This window comes from Moschus berezovskii, chromosome 18, assembly GCF_049115385.1.
Source record: "Moschus berezovskii isolate FMDL1 chromosome 18, NW_MosBer_1.0, whole genome shotgun sequence".
NCBI lineage: Eukaryota > Metazoa > Chordata > Mammalia > Artiodactyla > Moschidae > Moschus > Moschus berezovskii.
This window is the reverse complement of record NC_142477.1, coordinates 53,708,146-53,734,971: the sequence shown is the minus strand read 5'-3', so window position 1 is coordinate 53,734,971 and position 26,826 is coordinate 53,708,146. Positions and strand designations below refer to the sequence as shown.

General features: G+C 39.3%; 1 protein-coding gene across 5 annotated transcripts in view; it reads left to right on the top strand.

Moving 5' to 3' along the window:
- Positions 1–4,531: 4,531 nt before the first annotated feature.
- Positions 4,532–26,826, top strand: part of PLPP1 (phospholipid phosphatase 1) — a 106,779-nt gene continuing 84,484 nt past the window's right edge. The window contains exon 1 of one of the 5 annotated variants that reach the window (XM_088827691.1): positions 4,532–4,998. In XM_088827691.1, coding sequence (XP_088683817.1) covers positions 4,941–4,998 — 58 coding nt within the window. In that variant the 5' untranslated portion in view covers positions 4,532–4,940. The remainder of the gene's footprint in view (positions 4,999–26,826) is intronic. The other 4 variants (XM_088827694.1, XM_088827692.1, XM_055422048.2 and 1 more) reach the window with 4 other exon arrangements.

Here is a 26,826-nt window from a genome sequence, read left to right as displayed (position 1 = left end):
GGCTTCCAACTCTGATCCTAGGGATTCACCTCCTTTTATGGAGATAAATACTCTCACAATGACTTTTTCTTACATTGGTAGACTGGCTCAATTATAACAGAAGACTTTCCCCTTAGTACTCTACAGCAAAGCTAAAAAAGGGCTGGAAGCCTTAAACAAGATTTTGGGAACCACAGGAGAAAACAAAATGGAAATAAACACAGAAAGGACCTGAAACTAAATAATATGATTTACAAAATAAAGTTTATTATTTACAAAATAAAGTTTATGTGTCTTGAATTTACAACCCACTGCAGAAATTATGATTTTCTCTCACTACTAGATTACTTGTTTTGAATGACTGTTTTCAGCACACTGCTATATATTTTCAACAGTTCTTTTTTGCTTCCAGACACACTTTAAAGCTACAAAGTGCTTTATCCTATCTTCTAGAACCTTATCTTCTTTTTTTATATAATTAAAAAAATTATTTATTTTTGGCTGTGCTGCTTTGTGAGAGCTTTCTTTAGTTGTGGTGAGTGGGGGCTACTTGAGTTGCTCCGTGTGGCTTCTAATGTGGTGGCTTTTCTTGTTGTGGAGCACAGGCTATAGGTGCACGGTCTTCAATTGTTGCAAAATGCAGGCTCAGTAGTTGCAGCTGGCAGGCTCTAGAGCTCAGGCTCAGTTATGGCGCATGGGATTAGTTGCTCTACAGCATCTGGAATCTTCCTGGACCAGGGATCAAACTCTTTGGCAGGCAGATTCTTATCCACTGCACCAACAGGGGAGTCCTAGAAGCTTATCTTCTACTAGTCCTCAATGTGAGTTCCTTGTTTCACTGCCTTTCCTATTCAAAGACTTCAGAATATGTCACTTGTTTTGCCTCTATGCTCAAACCATTCTTCAACATCCATTCCAGCTACTCAAATTGTTTTTTTTCTTTCAGGACTTTGTGGTTTCAAGGACCCAAAATTCAATTAAATTAGCTCAAGTAAAAGGTTTTCTTAGAGTAATATGATATGTGATTTCTCAGAAATAGTAATCAAAGTACTCGAGCCTTGTATCAGTTGTGAATATTTGAGACTTAAGCAATAATCTTCCCTTACATCAGAAAATATATGGAGGTAGCCAAGTTGCTGGCTGTTTTAGTAGCTCAAGATTAAAAAGACCAGGGTTTCTCTTCTTCACCTTTCCCTCATGATTACAAGGTGGCTGCTGTAACTCAAATACTGTTCAAGGAAAGCAGAAAGAAGAGGGAAGGAAAACCAGTGTTTTCCTTTGGTCAGGAAAGTAAAAATTTTCACAGAAATCTTCCAGTAGACCTCTGCTTACATTACATTTACAATAACTCTGGCACATAGCTGTTCACAAAGGAAATGAAATGACAAGCCACATACTGGAAGGAAAATTTTACAACACAAAGAATTGCTATCAAGAATATACAAAGAACTTCTATAGTTTGATAAAAATAACAATCTAATAGAAAAATGGCAAAAACGTGATTAGGTAATTGACAGAAGAGGAAATACTTTTGGTAAGTAAATTTAGGAAAAGGTGCCCAACCACATTAGTGATCATGGAAATGTAAACTAAGACTACATTGAAATAGACACTGCATCTATTAAATTACCAAAAATTAAGAACTCTCAAAATTTTAAGTGTTGATGTGAATATGGAGTCGTTTCTACCACTGGTGAGGGGTAGGTAAGATGGTCTAATGCTTAGTAATACAATTTGGGATTTTCTAGTGAAGTTGGATGCTTGTACACCCCATGAAAGTAGTTCCACAGCTTTCCACACAGGAGACATGTATGTGAACATTCACAGCAGCATTATTTGTAATAGCAAGAATGGCAATAACCCAGGTGGCCATTGTCAGAAGAATGAATAAAATGATACATTTATATGATATACCTGCAATGACTGCAGCAACATCAATGGGTATAAGAAATGAGTGAAAAAAATCAAGGGCAAAAGACTACATATATGCCATATATTTTAAAAAGATAAAATATAAGATGGCTAAACAATGCATATTTTCAGTGACATGTACATGTGTAGCCATGTGTTTTTCCACATGGAAAAAACAAAGAAAGGACAAGATAAACACAAAATTCAGGATAGTGGTTACCTCCCCTGAAGTAGAGTACAAGAAAGGGATTGAACACATAGATAGATTCAGTGATACCACAATGCTCTAGGCATTGAGTAGTGGATTCCCAGTCGTCCACTATTATGTTTTATAACTTACTTATAGATATATCTATGTATCAAACATTACATAATAAAAAATTTTAATAAATAGTTTTGACAATAAGTACAAAAAAGATTATAGCAGATTATAAAGTTTTTTGGATGGGGGAGACACATGTACTAGGGAACCAGACATTTACATTTTTAATTGTTTTAGTTTCACAAAGCTTCTTGATTATAATAAAAACTATATTTGATTCAGTCCAAGTGGGGAGAAAGGACATAATTACATACAAATACTCTAAGGGAATTTATTCATTAAATTTTGCAAGGTGAATATCATTCACTTTGCAGAAATTTTATAAAATAAAAAGAAGCAAGTACTGTTGGAACAGACAGGAGACTTACCAATAACATTATGTTAAAGAATAGTGCAAGGAAAGGAGTGAGGACAGAAGTGAGAATACACAAATATTTAAAGACAAATTGAAATGGACAGTGCAGATTAGTCTCCTTTTCAAAATGCTTAGTAATACAAGAAGAGAGGAAATTAGTTTCTCATTTCTTCAGAGATTCTTCAGGACTATTCTTCCCAAGTGCACTCTACTTTGCTTTTATATTTGATGCCTGTATTACACAGAGAAAAATACAGGTTCCAGGACAAATTTTTGTTAAACATTTAAGAAAATCTCTAAGGTTTCATATCCAATCCAGGGACACACTAGAACCTTCCCCAAGGGGGTGTTAATGATGTCACTATATAATAATTGTCTCCTTTTTATTATTTTCACTATCATTTAAAGGTTATTTAACTCATTCTCAATTCCAGTGATCACACTAGAAACTAATCATGAAAATAAACCAAAAAAACCACACTCCTTCCAAAAACTAACAAAACCTCCCACTTCCCAAAACAAAATGACATTTCTTAATCATTCTTTCAACTGAGGACTTACTGCTTATATGCACATAGTGCACATCCCTTTTAAAATCACAGGGCACGACAGTGCATTTTAGTGGACTTTGTTGATTTTTTTTTTTTTTTGCCACACTCAGCAACTTGTGGGATCGAAGTTCCCCAACCAGGGATTAAACCCAGACCGTGGTCAGTGAGTGTGGAGTCCTAATCACTGGGCCGCCAGGAAATTAATTCCCTGTTGATTTATTTTTAAAGCTATTACTTGTAACTCCTCCAAAAGGCAAAACATACTGTCCTCTTCATTACCTTCTCACCTAAGAAAATGGCTATTGATGTGGGGGAGAGACAGGAAAGAACAATGTAACTATCACCCTCCTATGAAGTGTTTCCAGGGCTCCCAGGTATAATCCCCGCCCCTTTTGTATGCCACCTGTACACTTCTGTGGAGAAAGTCCAAAGTCGTTAAGTACAGTTTTCAATTTGTCTAACGTCTTTGATGAAGCTAAGATATGAATGTGGAGGAAAGTTACCAATGGTTAACATCTGTAGAAGGTTTAATCTTTTGGAAAACACTTTCATATTTTTTTCCGGGCTTCATCACTTCTTGACTAGAACACACAGCAGGGATTATCAATATCCTGATGTTATAGGTTACTTTGCTGGGGTCCTATGGGAATGAGGGGTGAGTGAAATAAACTCATTCTGACACTTGTTAAAATGGTGAGATACAGTCTATTTAAAACTACTGCAACAGGGGTTCATAACTTGCAACAGGAGAAAGAAATTGTGCTCAACCTCGAATACAGCAAAGACACCCGGAAATTTATTATAGCCAACAAGAAGAGTTGAGGGGGTTAGTGGATGAGAAATTAAGACAAAACGTTAAGGATGGGGGATGCTTGCTTAAAGGACTTATATACTAACGGACTTTATATATAAACGAATCTGATCGCATAGGCAAGGTAACCAGATACTAAAGGTGCGAGGATGACTTAGCAGAATTTACGCTAATACGGGGCTCTGCTCGGCCAGATTCGAAGGCCTCAATGGAGGCCTAGGCGAGTAGAGGGCTGGGAGGAGCCTGACTAAAGTTAGGACAAGGAGAGAGAGACGGTCACTGACAGCCCCGTTTCTCTTTATTACTCAATCCCCATGGATGAGGAGAGCTGGCAGGCAGCCGGGGTGGGGGTGGGTCCAGTTCTTTCTCCGAAGCAGCAATGACCGGCGGCCAGAAATCAGCAGCCCAGGTTCGGCGACACCAGCAGAATGCGTGTCTGAACAACGTCCCTAGCACTGCACCGGAGGCGCCCACACGCTCCGCCCGTCCGCCGCGCGTCCCACTTGAGGGGCGGGCTCCGCAGGTCGGGACCGGAGGCGCCGATTGGCTGACGAGCCCGAGCCGGGGTTTCCCGGCCCCGCCCCGTCGCCCCTCACTGGCCGCCCCGCCGCCGCCGCCGAGCTCCCTCAGCCCGCGAGGCCGCGCGCAGGCAGGTCCCGCGCTGCCCCGCGGGAGGGGCCTACCGGTCCCCATCCTTAAAGCACGAATCCGGACGCCCCGCCTGTTGGAGAGGGCGCCTGGCTGTGGACAGCCAACAGCCGGGGCGGGCCAGGGCCGACCGAGGAGGGCCTGAGGCTACGGAGCCGCCGCGGCTGGCACACGAGCGTCTCGGCCCGGACCGAGTGATTGCGGGAGCTGAGGGGAGGGGTCCTGGGCGCCATTGCTGCCCGTCAGAACGCCGCGGGGGTCCCCGTCAACCCTAGCTGCTCTCCCCTGGCTGGGAGGAGCCGTCGCCAGTCCCCGGCCCGGTCTCCTGAATCGCGTGCCTCCTCTGCCCTCAGTGCGGAGACCATGTTTGACAAGACGCGGCTGCCGTACGTGGCCCTCGATGTGCTCTGCGTGTTGCTGGGTACGTACGCGCCGCCGGCCCGAGGGGCGTGTGCGCGCGAGCCCAGGGTGGGGTGCATCGGTGGGGTGCGGGCGTGTGTCCGCTGGGAGGTGACTCGCCGGGAGTCGCGGACGGGCGTGGGGGGTGTGCGCCTGACGCGCGAGCCTTGCCCGGCTGGACTCTGGGGGCGGCTTCCGCAGCCCGGGGACCCCGCTTCGCAGCCCGCATCCCCGTGTGGCCGCTGCTGTCAGTCTGCCTTTGTGTCGCCCGCCGGTGCGCTGAGCCCACCCTGCTTGGATGCTGTTCACGCCTCTGCGCTCCATCCCTTGCTCTCCTGCCCTGTTTCCCGTTTCACTCCCGGCAGAGAGGGTGGGCGCCTCCCCTCTCTGATGTAGGGAAGCGTGGTGGTCACTGGCTCATCAGGTTTGGTGACAAAACCGGAGGGTTTTGATGCACTGGGAATTCTCAGTAACTGGCTCCAGTCCCAGGTTTATCTTCCTTGTGGGAAGCAGTTTTAAGTTTTCGTCTATAAAAGGTTAGAACGCTCCTAATTAGAAGGTGTTACCGGCTTGTAAATTGTCAGGCTGTAAGTGGGTGTGATGATGCCAGGTTTCTGCCTATAGGTTTGAAGAAGCTTGCTTTTGAGGGGGATGGGGTTGGCGTGGTGTGCCCCAGACCTGCTGTTCCTTCTCTGCACAGAGCTCGTCATCGTGTAGGTTTCCATCTCCTGTGAGAGCCCACAAGGAGCACTGGACATTGCTTTGGCTGCAGCGAATTTGGCGTTGTCTTTCTGACGGAAGAGTTCAGTCGTAGGGCTTCTGGGCGCCAGTTGCTCTTTTGACGAAAAAGAATCGAAGTCATCTGGATAAGGGCTAGGCATTGGAAGGAGAGATTTTCACTGTCTTCATATGTATTGTGTAAGGCAGCATCTTTAAACTATTTATATGTTTTGGAAAAAACTACTTACCAGAAGACCTGCTCGATGTTCGGGTAGTCCTCCTTATGTTTGAGTATCGAAGTAATAGTCTTTGCGAGCTCTCAGCGTTGGAGAGCTGTGAGTTTATCATCCTAGACGCAGGTCTGCACAATGGCTTTTCGGTGAGAGGAAACTTCCTCCGCTTTTAATCCAGTATCCCTTTCGCCTGCCTCAAACCTGACCATTGAGGTGCTAGTAGTCTTGCTAAAGTTTTACAAATTCTGTTACCTGCTTTTTGAGGAAAAATCTTGCTTATGAAACATCTTTATTGTTTACCAGGATATTTCCTATATAGCCCCACAGTGAATTTTAGGAATTCCGTTTAGGAAAGGGAAACACGATTTTGGAACACTATTTTTATAAAAACACAAATGATCCTTTCAGATGTCCGGACATATTCATAATTATATTAATTATATTCAGATTTATTGGCAATGAAAAATTTACCTTGGTAAATATATTTTAAAATGTATTTAAATTTATACTCAGTGTTTGTGGAGCTTTGTTAAATTTCATTTATATTTTAGTGAGGGGAGAGGAAAATGTTCAGAAGTGATTTTTAAAATTCTAATATATTGGATATTATCCTATCATTGCCACTGTCAGAATTATATATAAAGTTCCCATTTTTCCTACCTTGTGCAGTTGCTAATTTATGAAACAAATGCGTTTTCTCTTTGGGCCAAGCACTGAACCAGGATAGATGAAACATAATACTGCTCTCAGGTAGCTCAGTGTCATTAAACATAGAGCCATATGCTAAATCTGTGTTTTGTTTGTTTTAATTCATGTACGTTTGAGGAAACTATTTGCAGTACAACTTTATAAAATTGTGGCGTTTTGTAGTGTTATGTTTTCAACATGCTGCAAGCATCACATAACTGTCCAGTAGAGTTAAGAGTAATTTTATTGCTAAGTTGGCCTGACAGTTGCAGAATTTATGATGACTCTCAAAAAAGATAAAATTATTATTTCTGATTTTAAATTCTTTGGTTTTGGAAAAAGCTTGTTTAGGCAACTTATGCATTAAGTATCAGTATCAGATATCTGATCTATTTGAAAAACATTTTATCTGTTTTTGTATTGCTAGAGTTTTGAAATAATTCACTGTATTGTCAAGATAAGCTCAGAATTCCCTTTTCCTAAATAGAAAGTGAAGTACTGTCTTATTTTAATTTGGTATACAAGATGACATTAGATTTAATAGCATCAATATTCTGTTACAAACAACAGTGAAGGATAACAGTGATGCTAGAGATACAAAGTATTTTCGTGCTGAGTTTTGGGAGATTATATGTTTTTATTAAAAAAACTCACCTTTCTAGTGGGGTCTATGAGTCATTTTATTCTATTTATTTTTAAACTTTATGGCTGAGCTGCACAGCGTGCAGGATCTTAGTTCCCCAACCAGGGATTGAACCTGTACTCCTTGCGGTGGAAGCGCAGAGTCTTAACCACTGGAATGCCAAAAAGTCCCCTTTAAGGGTAATTTAAAGTTTTATTTTTATTCATCTTACTGACAGCAGGAGGTTGGCGGCCTTCAAAATAGTGGTAGCTCAAAGAGGGTTATCAACTTGGCATTAACTTTTTTCTTTTTCTTTGGAGAACTACAGTTAAAAGTTGACTATAGCTACAGAAAGATGATTAAGCAGATCATAAGTACAGGGTTATGTGAAAGTGGTTCTTAATTATAATGTGAATATGTTCCAGGTTCTGTTAATGATCACCCAACATTATGCAGTGTATCCATTTAATATGATGATGTTATGTGATTGTGTTACATGGCTACTTTATAATATTACAGAAAGTGTTGTCTGTTTAAATGATAAACATGCCTGTATGTAAGGGGACAGGTGTGTGCATGCTTGCAGACATGTAAAAGCATTTCGATCCCAAGTCAATATTATCACCACTATGAAACATGATTTCCTCCATATAATATACCCAAATTATTACTTCCTTCAGTGGATCTGATCTCTTCTTGGAAAAAGAGTGAGAATTTTGAGAGATGATGTGTATTTGATTCCTTTCTGAGATGGAGTATGGTCTTGCCAGGTTTCTCTGGCTCCTTTAATAATGAGTTCTATGATTGTAGAAAAGGCCATAAATATCACCTGAGCACACAAGAAAAGCTGCTGTACAGAGAATCATAGTGGCCTGATGTGAAAGCTGTGTTTTGCTCATTGTGTTAAACCATGTCCTAAATAAAACTTAATTGCTGAGAGTCATTTTAGATTTTTATGCTCTCTGGCACTAGGCTGCCAATGAATTGATTCAGTGCACATTGATTGAAGGCTAACTCTGTTCCAAGTTCACGTTAGGTGCTAAAGATAGAGATGAATTCGAAAGTCTGTGCCCCCAAGGAGCTTAGGGTCTAATGAGGGAGAAGCAAGAGATTATAATAATACATCATGATAAATGTAATAATAAATTTATGGAATAGATGCTCTTTGAGTCCAGAAAAAAGAGTTATGCTATAAATGATCCACCACAGATAATATGGGTTGTCTGTTTTTGTTTAGAGATGCAGAAATGACAAATGTTACCCCAGGAGTACTCTTAGAATCTTTTTTTATTCTCTCAGTTCAGTACAGGGCAGTGGGAACCCAAGTAAGTACCTGTGTGTATGACTGTTTTGCAAGTATCTTGTGATGACTGGAAGATTTAGGTGGAACTGGCAGAACCTTTTTATGTGCCTGAATTTTGCTGGGTAACAGTCATTTGGAATATCTTTCTGTATTGTGCATTCTTCTTTTGCTCCTCTAGATCTTTTCTCCACCCTGCGCTATGCTCTGGGAGGCTAGTGCTATGGACTGCAACTAGGCTGTTGCTTTTTGTTTCTGGTTGACTTTGACCAGTGGGACAACAGCAGGAGGCCTGGAAGAGCCAGTTTCTTCCTGCTGGATTTGCATTGCCAGAGCTATTTTGTGTTTTGTGAGTAGGTCACAGCTTCTATTCAGTGGCCCTCTGTGCCAGCCAGCTACAGTTACAGATCTTTCTGGGTTTTGGTAACCCTTTACTTGCCCCTTTAGCCTAGAGATGATAATGGCTTCCTGATGTTGCTGGTACCATTCCCTGCTGCTTTCCCTAAATCCTGTCTATACCTTTGAAGATGGTTCCTTCATTAAATTCTTATTTAAATACCTTATTTGGATGTGCTGTTTTTTGCCAGGGCGCTATTGATATTCTTATGTTATGTTCAAAACAGATCTGAGGTGACTTCCCTTTCTGCACTTGACAGCAATTACACTGGCCCATAAAAGCAGATAATAACAGTAACTCATGGGCTCCAACATTGGTTTTCTTAGAAGGGAGGGGGTCATGGTTTCCTCAGCATACTGCAAACATGGTATCACCTTTATGCCAAATCAAAGTCAATAAATTTAGGGGAAAATCTGGCAGCAAAAAACACTGGCAGCCATACTAGGTGGTTGTGTGTGTGTTCTAAGTTGCTTTCGTCATGTCCAGCTCTTTGCTACCCTAATGGACTATAGCCTGCCAGGCTTCTCTGTCCATGCAGGTTCTCCAGGCAAGAATACTGGAGTGGGTTGCCATGCCCTCCTCCGGGGGATCTTCTTGACTCAGGGATTAAACCCAAGTCTCTTATGTCTCCTGCAATGGCAGGCAGGTTCTTTAACACTAGTGCCACTTGGGAAGCCCCAGGTGATTGTGGAATCCCGTTACTTATTCTTCTGCAGTAATTATGCTGACCTCATTCTGCCCCTTAAGTATGTTTGGGCCACTTTCTTAAGGGAGAGTCAGATATTTAATGAAAGAGTCTCCCTTGCTGAAAGTCTGCAGCCTTCCTTTTTCTCCTAACATTTATTTGTTCATTTACTCATTATTGGGTGAATTGACTCACACATTTGTTTTATTATCTAGTAAGATGCTGGGAATTCTGTTAGATACCAAAGAGATAAATAAGTAAGTAAATATATAGGACAGACTCTGTGGACATGAGTTTGAGTGAACTCCGGGAGTTGGTGATGGACAGGGAGGCCTGGCGTGCTGTGATTCATGGGGTCGCGGAGAGTCGGACACGACTGAGCGACTGAACTGAACTGAACTGAACTGAACTTATCCTGATTACTTGCCATTTCAATTTCTGTTTACTTCTATTAAGCTAACTTCTTTTGCTTCTGATTAAAGTTTGCTGTGTTTGTTTCTCTGTTTTATATAACTTTTGTCCTTCCTCCCAGCCACTGAGTGGGGGAAGGAATCTCAAAAAATGAACAAAAATTTGTCAAACTGGCATATTCTTGGGTCAGACTGGTCTCCTGTTGCAAGTCTTTTTCCACCTTTAAATGGCTAGTTTGGAACAAAAGCAGAGGCCTGGAGAAAATTGATAGTATTTGGCTCTAGTTGGCTTTATACAGTTGACTTTAAACTTGAATTTACCTTGCTTGGATGAGAGTATGGAAATATTCAGAAAACATTCCCCTCTATGCTGCTGCTAAGTCACTTCAGTCGTGTCCGACTCTGTGTGACCCCATAGACGGAAGCCCACCAGGCTCCCCTGTTCTGGGATTCTCCAGGCAAGAACACTGGAGTGGGTTGCCATTTCCTTCTCCAGTGTGTGAAAGTGAAGTCGCTCAGTCGTGTCCGACCTTTAGCGACCCCACGGACTGCAGCCTAGTCAGGCTCCTCCATCCATGGGATTTTCTAGGCAAGAGTATTGGAGTGGCTTGCCATTGCCTTCTCCGCTCTATAGCATTTGTGAAAAGTAATTTTTTCCTTTATGTTCTGTTTGAATTAAATCCTTTTGGAAACTCATGGACATGCCATAATCTTTGTTAATTTCTTTCTTACTTAGTCATTTTTGGCTAAATTCTACCAAAGTTTCCTGTGTGTTACTCAGTTTGTGGAATTATTCTAATTAGTTTTGATAAGAAATTAAAGTTTAAATTGTTACTGTTTATCTGACTTAAAAAAAAGCTGGTAGAAAGATACTAAAACCTACATTTTAAGTGAACTAGTTAACATGTAGCTTTAGGCTTTTTATGTTTTTTTTTTTTTGCTGCTCTGGCATGTAGGATCTAGTTCCCCACCAAGGGATAGAACGCAGGCCCTCCTGCCTTGGCAGCATGGAGTGTTAACCACTGGACCACCAGGGAAGTCCCAAGAAACATTTTTTTTTTTTTTTTTAATTTTTTGTTTTTTTCCCCATGGCTTGTGGGATTTTAGTTCCCAGACCAGGGATTGAACCCAGACCTTTGGTAATGAGAGCCCGGAGTCCTAGTCACTGGAACACCAGGGAATTCCCTTATGCAAAGGAATTTGAAATGTTGTTTCCTCCTAATTGACTGGTTTAATTCAGCATTTGGGATGGAAATATACAGTCTGTGTAATAAGCTAGTTAGGGATTATATAGGCACTGTCTTGTCCCTTATTTTCTTTCTGAAAAAGCGTTCATTCATATATTATGAACAGTGGTTACAAGTAACTCTTTTCTTTCTTTTTGTCCCTCCTTTTTGCTGTATGTATGTGTGCTCAGTCACGTCCTCCTCTTTGTGACCCCATGGACTGTAGCCCACCAGCCTCCTCTGTCCATAATTTTTCAGGCAATAATACTGCAGCAGGCTGCCATTTCCTTCTCCAGAGGATTTTCCTGACCTAGAGATCAAACCTGAGTCTCCTGCATCTCCTGTGTTGGCAGGTGGATTCTTTACCACTGCTACTTGGGAAGTCCTTCTTTTTCTACTTACCTTATTTTTCATTTTCACTTTTTCCTTCCTGCTTTCCTTCGCCCTTCTACCTTCTTGCTTTCTAGGTTTAAAGCCCAGATGGCTCAGACTGAGTTGTTTCAGTTTTACTTAACTGAAACTAGTCTAACATTGGTTATGATTTTATAAACTATTGATTTTTCTTTAAAACATTAGATAGACAGCATAGTCTAGTGTTGGACTCTGGATCCAAACTGTGTAGGTTCAGTTCCAGTTCCTCCATTTACTAGCTGTGCAACCTTAGGCACATTTCCTCTGTGTCTGTTGCGTCAGCTGTGTAATGATAAAGTACCTACCTTGTATGGCTGTTGTGAGGCTTAAATGAGTCAAAATATAAAGATCTTAGAGTAGGCCTTGCACTCATGTGCATAATATGATTGTCAAATAAAAGTAATCCTCTATAATCCTGCAATAATTAAAATATTATTTTAGTAAAAATAACATCAACATAGTTTTGTGTTAGGGACAAAAATACAAACTTCAAACTGTTTCCTGTGAATACTCATGGAATGTCTTTGAAGCTTACAGAACATCTTGAAATAGTAGTGTCTTATCAGTCACGTGTAAAACCCACATATATGATCTTCAGGTAGTGGTAATCCCAGCTATGTTGGAAAATGATCTGTATAGTCTGTGGTAGAGTGTAACTAAACAGATGGAAAAACTGTTACTTTATACAGTGGTTAAGTCCTGAATTTCAGCTTAAGAAAATGGAGTTAGCCAGACACTGGTCACCTTCACTATTTTTATTGTCCAGGCCTTGGAACTGATTGAGTCACCATATGAAAAGTAGACTTAATATTCCTAAAATTTTTGAATGACCTTAATTGTATTCCCTCATTTGTGTGAATTCTGTTGTTTGGTTTTCTACCTATGGTTAAGCAGGCATCAAAGAAAAAACTATTGTGTAATACCTCTTCATACCCCATCTCCCTCTTACTTCTGTTTTTTCAATCAGGTATTTATTTATTGGCTGTGCTGTGTTCCTTGTGGGATCCTAGTTCCCTGACCAGGGATCAAACGCCAGCCCCCTGCAGTGGAAGTATGGAGTCCTAACTACTGGATCTCCAGGGAATTACCTCAGCTGTTTATTTTGACATATGTTAACCTGACACTATCTTTTATTTTTTATGTTGTGTTTTAATAAGTGTTATTGCTCAGTTGCTAAGTCGTGCCTGACTCTTTGTGACCTCAAGACTGCAGCACACCAGGCTTCCCTGTCCTTCACTATGTCCTGGAGTTTGCTCAAACTCATGTCCATTGAATGGGTGATGCCATCCAACCATCTTATTCTCTTTAACACCCTTCTCCTGTTCTCAATCTTTTCCAGCATCAGGGCCTTTTCTAATGAGTCAGCTCTTTGCATCAGGTGGCCAAAGTATTGGCTCTTCAACTTCAACATCAGTCCTTCCAATGAATATTAATATTGATTTCCTTTAGGAATACAATGTTCAGTTTTAAAATATTTGACTTTGCAATATCGTTCACTTGTTTCAATCCCCGGGTGGGAAAATTCCCTGGAGATGGAAATGGCAACCCGCTCCAGTATTCTTGCCTGGAAAATTCCATGGACAAAGGAGCCTGGCATTGCTGCAGTCCATGGGGTCACAAAGAGTTGTACACGACTGAGTACACATGCACACACACACGTGTGCTTAATACTTACAATGCTAGGAGTTGTAAATTTCATTTTGAAAAAGATAAGTAAGGTCTCTATACTAATAATTACAGATATTTGTGAATGCCATGAAAGAATGAAAGCAAGGTTAGAATAAAGTGAGATATTGAGGGGTGGTAATCTCAAGGAAGGCTTCTTTGAGGAAGGCATATTTGAATTCAGATTTAAGAATGAAAGTAAGTTGGTCATGGAGGAGCTGAAAGAAGATGATTCCAGGCATAGGAAAGAGCAGGTGTTGAGGTGCAAAGGGCATTTGTAACAGAAAAGAGGCCAGTGTGTCTGGAATACAGTGTGTATCCTAGTGTTCTTAATAGTGAATATTGTAGCTTATTTCTAAATGTCAAAGTGGATAATAATAATAACCAACATTTAGTACTCTATGTCTGTGTGTAGCTATGAGGTCTATCAAAACCTGCTCAGGGAGGATAGTTTAGTTATCTTCCTTCTGTTGATGGTGGAACTAAGGCCTAAGGTAGCTGGGAAACTCCCAGTGGAACCCAGGTAAGAAGTGGCATGGTTGGGAATTGGGAAATGCATTTTTAAGAGTTACAACTTTTGAATTCAGATTGACTGTCCAGATTGAGAAATGAAGAGGGTAAGAAATGAGGGACTGAGGGAATTAATTGGCTGTAAAAGCAGTGATTATTTTAGGTGGGCTAAATCTTTTATGACTATCTTTATTCCATATGATGTGGCTTCATAGTCAGTTTCTGCTTATCATGTTTTGAGCATGTGTCTGCTGTCTAAAGGAGGCACTTTAATTTTTCATAAATCAAACTCCTAATAACTACTAAGAGTTTGCTAGGAGGGTGTATTATACTGGAAGATATAACTGATTTGCCCTGATCAGTAAAGTTTGTTGTTGTTTAGTTGCTTAGTTGTGTCTGACTCTTTTGCGACCCCTTGGACTGTAGCCTGCCAGGGTCCTCGGTCCATGGGGATTCTCTCAGCAAGAATATTGGAGTGAGTTGCTATTGCCTTCTCCACGGGACCTTTCCAATGCAGGGATCAAACCCACGTCTTCTGTGTCTCCCACTGTGCCACCTGGGAAGCCCAATCACTAATATACTCATAGATTTTTTTCTTCAAATAGCATTGTTGTTATAGGCAGTTTTACCCAGGAAAGGAAGACCTTTGTACTTGATTGCATTTCATGTGAATCATGTGTGTAGAGTTTAGAGTCACCTTTGGAAACTCATTCCAGCAGATATAGTTAGAACCTCGTAGTTTAGCTCTCAGTTGTCACTTCTTGGAAATGTTTCCTGTGTCTTTTTTTCAGGGTGGGGTGCCTAGGAAAATGACATATAGGAAATGTGTAGTGGATGAGCTCTTGAGTTAATTGGCAGCTTGTTAAGCCAGGTTCTGCCTTGCCTTTTGGTTCATTTACGTCAGCAGGAAGAGAGGGGTTGACTGAGTAGGTGCTTGATAGGTAAATGAGAAGAAAACTATTTCTTATTCAATGCATAAATAAGCCTTTGGTAAATGTTTTACATAACTCATGAAATCATCACAAAACTGAAGTAATAGGCTTGTTGTATGCCCTAGCACTGGTGATACAAAAATGGGTGAAAAAAATAAAACTCATGGATCTCAAGCAGCTTCTTGCTTACTCTGGAAGACAGACTCGTAACAAACAATGACAGTACCAAATGGTAAGCTGAGCGCCTGATATGTCATAGCACTTAGGTACTAAGAGTGAGTGAGACAGGGTCTCTGTCCCCAAGGGGTACACAGATGCTGTAAGGGGAGAGAAGTAAGTATTTTAATGAAGTCTGTCTGAATTTCAGAACAGTTTCTCCTGAGATCTTCGCTGTTACTTTGCAGCAAGGATTCTGTAAACCTTGGGGAACATTTCACTTTTGGTTAGTGCTGCTGCTGCTAAATCGCTTCAGTTGTGTCCAACTCTGTGCGACCCCATAGACGGCAGCCCACCAGGCTCCTCCGTCCATGGAATTTTCCAGGCAAGAGTACTGGAGTGGGGTACCGTTGCCTTCTCCGTGGTTAGTGCTAAATTCTGGAAATAATTCCTGTAGATAGTTCCGAAGTGGTGAAATGGAAGTTGCTCAGTCACGTCCGACCCTTTGCAACCCCATGGACTGTATAGTTCATGGAATTCTCCAGGCTGGAATACTGGAGTGGGTAGCTGTTCCCTTCTCCAGGGGATCTTCCCAACCCAAGAATTGAACCCAGGTCTCCCGCATTGCAGGTGGATTCTTTACCAGCTGAGTCCCTAGGGAAGCACAAGAATACTGGAGTGGGTATCCTGTCCCTTCTCCAGTGGATAGTTCAGAATCCTTCTTTATTACTGGGTGGAAACACTGTAATATGAGCGCTTAGAAAGTGTAATACTTGGTAGGCATTCAGATATATTTTTACATGAATGAGTAGGCAAGATACTGAGTCAGTCACTCTTCTGGGGGTTGGAATTTAACTCTGTTACTAACTGTGTGACATTGGGCAGGTTGTTTCAGCTCTCCATGAGTCTTGTCACCAAATGAAGAAAAAGATAATGATAATGGTGTCTTCCTCATAGTGCTGTGAAATTAGATGAGATAATGTGAGAGAGTGTATGTGAAGTGTTTAGTATAGTCCTGGTCTGTCCCGTTGTTGTTACCATCACTATTAAGATAATAACCCAATTCGGCCACTGATCCCGTCTGCTGTTTAAATTTGATACCATGTACTGGTGAGTTTTCTTTTGGGACATTGTTTAGTGTAGTTCTACCTTCAGTTTAAACAGCATTTGAATTGGGACCTGGTTCATATTTCAGTTTTTTGTGCCCAGATCACTATGGGAGATGTTCTGATTACTTCTAACCTGTTTCTTTCTGGAAACAGATACCTCACTCAGATCTTATCATTTTACTTCTAGGTGAGCAGTATTTCCACAGCTCTTGGACAAGGTACCGAAATGAATGTCTGTAGTTGAGCAAACTAGAAATAGTAATAAACAAAGGTGTGTGTGAAGCGGAAATGGCATGATTTGTCATCGTAACTTCTCTTGGTACTCACGTTTTAAAACATGAAGGTTTTATTTCTTGAATATGAGCTAGTCAGAACCTAATAACTTGCAGTTCAGGCTGAAGTATGGCTGCAGTACAGCTAAACATAACAGGTTCTTTTCATAACTTCTCTTGATCAATAAGAATTTTTCCTTGTTTTCTTTCCATGAAGTTTAAGAAATAAATGTTTATAGAGGTCACATCCACCTGCAGAGTTCTGGGATAGGCCTGATTTTAGGACAGCCTTCCTCATAAAGGCAGTATGACTCTGTAATTAAATGGATGGCTAAACATAATTAAAATTCATACTTTTATAATACTGTATGTTTCATATTATATATTTACAATATTTTTCTTTAAAAAGTCTATTTAAACAGTTTTTCAAATGACATCTCAATTGATTTGGAAAATATACCTAGTATAGTTATACAGTGTAGCAGAAGCAAGTGACATTTATTATATTTTATATTTTTAAAAAATGGCATTGATAAGAGAAAGAAATTTTGAATATGCTCCTTCTCATATGTTGTCTATGTCTGACCCAGTGGCCTAGTTGGAGAAGAGGGCTCTTAAATTGTGATGTTATCAAAACTTGTTAGGCAAATTATGGGTAATACTAAACTTTATAGGTAGCGTTGGATATCTATTTGAATATGCGTGAGATTCTAAATTGTGCCATTGACTGTAATTTAATTACTAACCAAATCTAACAATGAATGAATTATCTTTTAAGAAGATAAGTTTTTTGCGTTAGACTTCCCGCCTTGCTTAGGATTTGACATTGTGGATGATTTTTCACTGAATAACAATTTTGTTTATGTAATTTATTTAAAGTGTTCAAAGTGTGATCTGGTAGTGAAAGTGGTTGGCTTGGAAGTCACATTCTAGTTTTGCTTCTGCTGTTCTCTCTGATCACATGGGCAGGATCACTTGGGCTGTTTTGTTCACTCATGTGTAAATTATAATGAGAATAATGCCTGCCTTATCTATCTCTCTGGGTCAAGCAAACTTTCTTATTCAGTTCAGTTTCAGTTCAGTTCAGTCGCTCAGTCGTGTCCGACTCTTTGCGACCCTGTGAATCACAGCAGCCGCAGAACATATTTAAGCATTTGACACTAGGGTAGGAAAACAAAGAATGCAGGGTAAACGGGACATTTTGAGCAAGGCAGCACACTTGTAGGAGATCCGTTATTAATCTAGCCAGGCCATGAAGGGAGTGTTGTCAGCAGAAAATAGGAAAAATCTGAAGGCTGACTGAAGTATTCAGAAAGTAGTGACACAGGAAAAATGGTCCCTGATACAAATAATGTAGGCCCCCTGCTTGAGTTTCTTCTTTTGCCACACATAGGCATATGACTTTATCAGTGACCAGATAGCTTATTAAATCTTGAAACTAGTTGGATACTCTTATGTCAGCCATCCTGTTAGAAGTGGTGACATATGCCACCTGGAGAAGCCAAAGCAAAATATAATTTGGTCAGACTCACTGAAATTTCAGTGAAGGGAGATTTTCAGTTTTAAAAAAGATAAAAAAAAAAGGATGTTCAACTGCCATTTAATTAAAAAAAATACAAAGATCACAGACTAGGTTAGATCTAGTTTGCTTAATATCAGGAGATTGTCATCTGTATCAATAGCAGTTTGTCTTCAGCTAAAACTGTCAAAATCTTGTGGCAAAGATCTGAAATAGCAGAGAAATCTCTTCTAACTTTGTATTTACCTGTGCTCTATTCTGTTCCAGTGACTTGCAGAATATTTAATAGGAAATAGGAGAGAGATGTTCTTTGAAATAAAATAATTACATTATCTAAGATTATGTTTCTCTTTTCCTCAGTACTAGTCTTGAAGTTTGTTAGTCGGTTAATGATTGGAGTGGTGAGACCTTAATGTTACTGTGTAGCTTTGGCTGGCAGAATGATGCATTACTATGTAGGGCATTGGCATATAGCTTTCATTGAACAGTTAAGGAATTTCATCTACCCAATAACCCTGAAAACCCACCACTAATTGGAAATATATACACCAGAAGTAAAATACTATGGCCAAAGTTACAAGAATTTAAATTGAGTCCTATTTAAGAATCATATTTTTGTTTGCTAATAATTTAAAGCTTACACTTAAAAGCATTGAACTATTCAGTAGTTGTGACTGAAATTTTGAACTCATAAGCATCTATAGCTCAAAAGCCCTGATGTTGGCTTTGGCTAACTTAATTTCTTCTGATAAAAAGGGAGGCAAAGAGTAGAGTGAGGAAAAGAAAAAAAATTTTAAATGAAGAAGTGAATATTGCTATAGTCTGTTTTTACCTTGCAAGAGGAAGTCAGAAAAGGATGAAGCTTCCTTGAGAGAAAGAGGGACAATAGGATTAATCATGAGGGTATGCTTCACAAGGCCTAGAATAAGTATAGAAGTGCTTCCCAGTAAAGAGATTATAGTGGAGATTCTGATTTTCAGTTGGATAAATCTAAGGGCCACATTTGCAATGGTTTAAATTTCCTGAAGTAAAGAATTTGTTGTTTAGGTTGGTCAACTATAATTCAACCTATGTTTAGAATTTACTAGGGAAAGAGAACAGATTGCTGAAAAAATTTTGTTATAGTCACCCTTACTTCATGTCCTCAGACTTTTCATAATTAAGAATGAAATTCTGAGATTGGAGGGGAATTCCCTGGTGGTCCAGTGGTTAGGAGTCAGTGCTTTCTTTCTTTCTCTTTTTAAATATTTATTTATTTATTTGGCTGTGCTGGGTCTTAGTTGCGGTCACACTGGATCTTTGATCATTGCAGCACGCAGGGTCTTTAGTTGCAGCATGCGGGGTCTAGTTCCCTGACCAGGGATCAAGCCCAGGCCCCCTGCATTGGGGGCATGGAGTCTTAGCCACTGGACCACCAGGGAATTCCCAGGACTTGGCACTTTCACTGCCATGGTCTGGATTTGATCTCTGGTGGGGAAACTAAGATCCCACAAGCAGCCCAGTGTGGCAAAAATCAGTCAATCCATCTACCTATCAATCAATCAATAAAATTTTAAAAAGAGTAAAATATTGAGATTGGAAGATAGCATAACTTGGTTGAATGTTTTATAAATTAAAAGCAGAGGGGTTTGAAATTTTGAACTGTCAGATATATCAAATAGAGTTGTGACAGCAATGTTATAGCTCAGATGGGGCTAGTTATAAACATATTTTAGTGCATTATCGGAATATAATTCAGAAGAAGGTGTTTATGTTATAGGAGATAAAGACTTATTAATACTTCATATAATAAAGGGTGTGAATGTGTACTTTTTTGAGAGGGTTGGCATCATATCTGCAAACTAATTACTCAAAAATAAGAGAAATGAACTGTTGCAGTTTGAATGTAGGGTGTTACCTTGCAATTTCAACATAACTTTATTAAAATATTTTTTATTTTATCAAGATACTAGTTCCATTTATTTTTTTAATGTATAAAAGTTTTACAAAATTATTTTGTATTCATAGGATGCATAAAATTTAAAGAATATGGACACTGGAAAGGTACAGTCTGAGTTTGAATACTGTTTCTGTCACCTACTAGGGTGAATCACCCAAGTTCACAACTTCAGTTTCTTTATCTGAAAAGGACTGGGTCTTCATCTGTATGTTCTCGTTGGCTGTGATGCAGTGTCCATTATGTAGTAGGCATTTGTTTATTCTGGTAGTATTCGTTCTTACACACATTGTGTGCTTGGTTCTGTCGTGGGCAGTGGAGATGCATTTAGTCACAATAAATATAAAAATGAACCATTAAGTGCTCTGAAGGAGAGGTTTGGGTACTATGAGAGTTTATAAACAGGATTTTGAATAAGAAGGATAGGGTAGCTTTTTAAAATGATGACTTTGGCTGCAGGGTGGAATAACAGATTGGAGCTGGAAAAGAATGGATTTAGGGAGATCAGTTAGGAAGCTGTTGAAGGGGTCCAAATGAGATAATGGTAGTGAAAGTCAAGAGGTGCTGGTAGAGATGGAGGAAGGTTGAGGGATTTGTGAGGTATCTGGGAGATAAAATGGACAAGTTTTGGTGACATAGGAAAAATGGAGAGTCAGAAAGAGAGAAATATCAAAGATAGTTTTGAAAGTTCTGACTTGTATAATTGGATAGATATTCATTTCTATAAAAACTAAACTGGGGAGCCCTAGGAGAGAACCCATTTAAAATGGGAATGGGGATGGAGATGAGATAGTGAATTTGGTTTTCACCATGTTACGTGAAGTTTTGAAGTTTCCAGGAAGGAGTATCTGGTCCTTGTTTGGATAAATGGATCTAAAACTCAGAGGAACTGTCTGACATTTCGGAGTCCTGGGCATATTCATGGTAATTCAAGTCATGAGAATTGATGAAATCTCAGGAAGAAGTTATAAATTGAAAAAAAAAACAACCAGGTTTAGGACTGAGCTTCAGATTGGTTGGAAGAAATAAAAAAGGCGAAGACTGAGAGGGAGAGGGCACTTAAAAAAACCAGAAGACTGTTTCTGGAAAGCCAAGTGAAGAGAGTGCCTCAAGAAGAGAGTGGCAACAATGTCTACATCCTCCTGAAAGGTAGGGTAACACCTGTAAAGTGTCCATTTGGTTTAGTTACACTAAGGTCACTGATCACTTCATGTAAAGCCATTTTTAATTGTGGTGTGCTGAGAAGTGAATAGTTGGTAAAGTGGAAATTTGTGGATATTGGTAGTTGTTTTGAAAAAGTTGGACTTAGAAAGGAGAGTGCAGTAGCTAGTAGTCTGGGATAGTAGGTTGTCATGGTTTCTTGTGACTCGCCGGGTGAGGGAAAAGTTATCTTGCCAGATAAAGGAACCGTTTTTAGGCCAATGGTATAGGAATAGTTGAATTCCTCTTATAGAACCCTCTTTACTGAGAACAATGGATTATTTGATATCCATCCTTTCCAAAGTAATTGTTAACCAGATATGGTGGAATTTGGTATATGAAGCCTGGTAGACTGGTTTCAAAATTCTGCTTTGCTGTAGGAGCTGCTGAAGACGCCAGTTCAATCCCTGGGTCAGCTATATACCCTAGAGGAGGAAATAGCAGCCCATTCCAGTATTCTTGCCAGGATAATCCTGTGGACAGAGGAGCCTGGTGGGCTACAGTCTATGGCGTCAAAAAGAGTTGGACATAACTGAGCACACATGCACTATTTCTATTACACATTCTTGCTTTTGGTCACACAGATGCTTATTTAGTCTTGTTGAACTTCAGTTTCTTCACTTGCATAATGGAGAGAATACTGTCTACTTCACAGATTTGTTAGTAGTAAATAAGAATTAGTAGGCAGTCAACAAACTATTACCTGCCTGTCTTTTTTTCTTGTTTCCCATGGTAGCTGCTGTTTATTGTGTAGTTTCAGCATTGCGTGTTTGCTCTTAGCCTGAAAGGAATAGTTTTGTGGGAGTTCTTCCTTCTTTCCACTTTTATCTTCTGTATAAAATTATACAAAAGATAACTTTTATTTTCTGTATAAAATTTAACTTGAGTGGTACAAACATAGATTTTGGGGAAGATGGATATATGATTTGCTGCTGCAATCATCATAACTATTAAAAAAAAGAATTTTACCAAACTTTTTGGCTTATGTGCCTTTTTAAAAAATAGTGCACGTATTTTAAACAAAGCTTACTAATTTAGATATGCTACTTTGGTCACTTCCTGCCAAAGTTAGAGTTTTTATGTTTTCTTTCTGGGACACACCTTAGTATAACTTTATTTTAGTTTCTGGAACCTTGCCATTTGGCATAATTTCAGAGTAGACATGATGGATCCATATAAATTAAGATTTAAATACACGGTACATTTTTTAATTGGTAGGGGCATTTGAACTCTTAAAAGCAGTTGAAATCTTAGGTCTGGACTTTATTTGGTTGTTTAAACTTTTTCATCTGTAGTTTTGATTCTTTTTTTTTTTAATTGAAGGATAATTGCTTTACAGTATTGTGTTGGTTTCTGTCAAATACCATGTAGTTTTGATTTGTTAAGTACTTCTTATGCATATTTGTACCAAAATGGTGAAATCAAGTTTGTCAGATTTTTTTTCTACAAGTTCGGTTGCTAAAGCAGTCTCCTTAAAGAATTTAAAATCTGCCCACCAGCCACCACCATCCATAGTCTCTAGAGAAGCATTTATGTATATACCTTTCTAGATGATAACAATTCTAGAAATTCTGTAAAGGCATTAGAGTTTGTTAGTTTTATTCAAGAATCACTACAATATTAATAGTAAACACATACTTTTATTCTTTGGAATATAGGCCTTCCTGCTGAATGGGAGAAGTTGTCGGTTGCCTAGTTGCTGAAAAAGGAGATTTCGTTGGTTAAGAGAAGTTTGTGGATGGGATTTCTGAGACTGGAAGAAAGTCTCGTTGGTTCAAAGAGAGAAATAACTTAATCAGGTGTTCTCACCTGAACATGGGATGCTTTGTTTTACAAGCTTAAATAATACCTGGATAAATCCCTACAGTTTATAATTTCTTTGGGTTTCCCAGGTGGCTCAGTGGTAGAGAATCATCTGGCAGTGCAGGATACGGGGTTGGGTGGAGTTGTTTGTGATCCCGTGGGGAAGATCCCCTGGAGAAGGAAATGACAACCCACTCCAGTATTCTTACCTGGAAAATCTTGTGGACAGAGGAGCCTGATGGGCTGTAGTCTATGGGGTCACAAAGAGTTGGACACAACTGAATGACTAAGCAGGCACGCATCATTTTTTTAAGCTAAAGACTAAATAAATTCTGTAGAAACTGTGTTTCAAGGAGGAACTTTCTCCTTGATTCACTGTTATATTGTCTTCTGAAATATGTTGTCTCTTAATAAACTTTCAAAGAAAGATACAGTAGTTAATATTTGATGAAATATTCCTGTATATCTGTTCATAGATCTTCCAAGTTAAAAAACTTTCTCAACAGAGGAACTTCTCATATCTTGTTTCTTTCCCAAAGGTATATAGTTCATAATCTATTTAACTTTGGAAATACATGGTGTTTCATTATATGGATTCAGCATAATGTATTTTACCCTCATTTTTGGACATCTGAGTCTTGGACATGGAATAGCATCATTAGTGAAATCTAGATTCGTTTTTTCTTTTAAAATAATTATTCTGTGGTTTCCAAATTTTCTAGAATTAACATGTAATAAATTGGTAAACTCTGAAACGCCCAGAAAAGAAAATAAACATCATTACTAATCTCACTGCCACCTAGAGATGACGCCTTTTAACATTTTGGTTATGTATCTTTTTATATCTATGAACTTAACACTTTTTAAAAAACCTATGCTCTAAAAAAAAGTTGAGATGTTACTTCATGTACTCTTTTTGACGTAGTCTTCTACGAAATTACCTTTAATGGTTATGTGGTATTTCATTGTTTTTGGCATAATCCTCTTTACCTCTGTTTTTAAATATTTAGGCTATCTGCAGTTTTTGTGCTGTAGTTCAGTGTGCAACACCTTAGTAGATATTTTGGAAAACCTTCTTGAGTCATCCACCCCAGACTGTCTCAGGGTGTTGTAGCCTTTTCTTCCTGATTTTCTCTTTCTTCCAGTATTTCCTTCTTTAACAGTAAGACCAGATCAGGTCAACACAGTGTTCTTCAAACAATTTAACTATCTGTCAGTGAACATGCTGGCCTCTGTGAATTTAGGAATCAGAGACACAGAGCCATTTTATTTGCCAGAGATAAATAATTTCAGTACATGAGTTAAGTGTTGTGATAATTTTATGTAAGTATCAGGTCTGTGGAAACTCAGAAAGTGATTCTGAAGGCAGTAGGCAGAAGAGAAAGATTAGGGAATATCATTTAATTTGTTTACAACAGGGTGGTACATAAACTCTGTTTATTTGCATTCACTGCATGAGGAAACTGAGCTAGTTAGATAATTTGCCCATGCTCACTCAAGTAGTAACTGGGAGAATGCCAAAAGTAAGCCCAGCTAGGTGTATCTGACTACAAAGCCTCAGCTCTCTTTAGGACCCCACCCTGCCACACCAAAGGAAAGATTCCAGGAGGAACTGAATAGAAAGAAGCTAGAATGGCAAGTAGGTGTTAGCTGGGTGGAGGGGGTGGGGTTATTGTTTGGAGCTTGTCAAAAGATTTGAAAAAAGGAGTCGAGAGAGGTGATGAGAGGCTTAAGCTAACATTAAAAAAAATGTATATACTAAAATTCACTCTTTGGGGATACATTTCTGTGAATTGTTGACAATTTAAAATTTAGGGTTATGCACGACTGAGCGACTGAACTGAACTGAACTTAACTGAACCACACCACACAATCAAGATACAGAACTAGTCTGTTACCGCCCTAAATTCCCTCATATTTCTCTTTTTTAGTCAGCTCCTCCCACCATTCTCCACCTCTGACAACCACTAGTCTGTTCTCCATCCTATAAGGTCATATAAATGGAATGTCATATAATGCCATGTAGTAAATGGAATCATACAGTATGTAGTCTTTTGAATTTGGCCTCTTCACGTAGCATAATACATTTTAATTAGGCAGCCATTAATGATGTAAATGTTACTGTACAATTTTGCTATAGTTTTTTGCCTACTTCAAAATTTGCGTATATCATCTTCAAGTCCAGTTTCATGTAAACAGAATGCCTTTTTTTTTTGCTTAAAAATGATTAATAGTTATAGCTCCAGATATCAAAGAAACCCAAAATATATTCCTGGTAAATGCCCAGGAGAAATTAAAATAGAACAAAATCAGCTGTCTCTCCCCACACCCTGTTACGTCAGCCTTCTCCTTGCTTTTTGCATGTAGAAATCTGCATGGAAAGTTTGCTACTGAATGTGACCTTTGCCAGCATGAAGGAAAAAGAGAACAGCTGTTACTAGGAGAGAGTGGAAGGAATGAATGTTGTTCCTGGCCAGTTGGCACTGTGTGCCTTTCTGGGGCAGTAACAACAGGTGACCAACTTCTGCTTTTTATTTTTGTTAGTGTATAAATAAATAGGCTAACTTGTTTTTTTTGTGCAGAAATCTCAGGGTATATATTAAAATAACCTGCCCATATAGTTGTCTTGGATTTTTAAAAAAGCTATTTAAATACATACACAAATTTATTTTAAGTGTCTTAATGAACTAAGAGACTCCAAGGTTGAGGATATTATAGGTAATTATTGACAGAAAACCACAAAGAGTAAAACTTTCTTTGGTAAATGTCACTTATATCTAAACTGTACTTTCTCCCTTTTGTTTCAACTTAAACAGAAACCAAAACGATAACTAAGTACTTTTTATAGTAAAACCATGTCAGCCACAGAGAGGTAGTGACTATAAGCCAGAGACCAGAATGTAGGTGTTCCAAAAAGCTGAGGGTGCACTGTTCTTTGAACTCTTGCCCCTGGATACTTTGAGTGCCATCTCTGTGAATCACACCCAAATATATAGTGCTCTTGACCACGGACCCCTCCCATGTGGCTCCCTGCTCTTCACCTTCTCCCTCTCTACCTCGCACAAACTCATCTTGAGGTACAACTTCCATCAAGTCCCTTCTTGCTCAAAGCCAGTGTTGATTTTTTCTTTCTTACTGAAGTATATCCAAATTAATTATCTGGAATTGAACATCTTCATCCTGTAGTTTTGCTCTGCCCATTCATATTTCTCTTATTCCTCCTTGTACTTTACCCTACCACAGTTGGACTATCTTTTTTTTTTTCCTCCCTAATTGTCTGGCAACAGATTGAGCTCAGTTATCAATTTTTAATTCATTTGTTTCCCACTGCAGTTGTTGTGAATGTTTTTCTACTCTAGTTAACTCCAGTTATCTCCTACTCTGCTTATTTTTTTGCAAATGGTACCATTTCCTACTTCATTTAGAAGGCTTTAGTCAGATAAGTGTGTGTTTGAGTCCTGGACACATCACTTACTCTCAAAACTGGTAGACAGTATATATCTGAGTCTTACCTTCCCTCACCCACAACCTTCCCATGGACCTACCCAAGATGTCACAACTAAAAAGTTGAAGCAGAACCAAGTTCCTCTAGCACCAGCTGGCATCTGTTCTAAAGGACCATGCTGGTGTGTACTAGGTGTTAAATATTTTTAATTTCACCCTTATTATATGTATGACTTTAATTATGTTACTTATTCTCTTTGAGTCATCCTCTCATCTTTAAAATGGGGACAGTAATAACATGGTGACTCTTTGTTCATTCACTAAATATTTGTTGATGGCCAGCCTTGCAGCAGCAGCCACCTTGTACTAAGAACTGTCTTAGGTGCTTGGGGTATATCAGAGAACAAAAGAAAATTTGTGCCTTCTTGGAGCTTGTGTTCTAGTATTGTAAGGATTAAATGAAAATTATTGTTAAGTGTTTGGCATGGTACCAGGTCCACAGAGGTGCTCACACTGTTTCAGGTCCCTTTCTGCCCTTTGCCACATGTTTTCATCAAGACCAAAGGGCCAAGGGGAGTGTGGGAAGGGGAAAGAGTGAAGCCAATGCTAATAA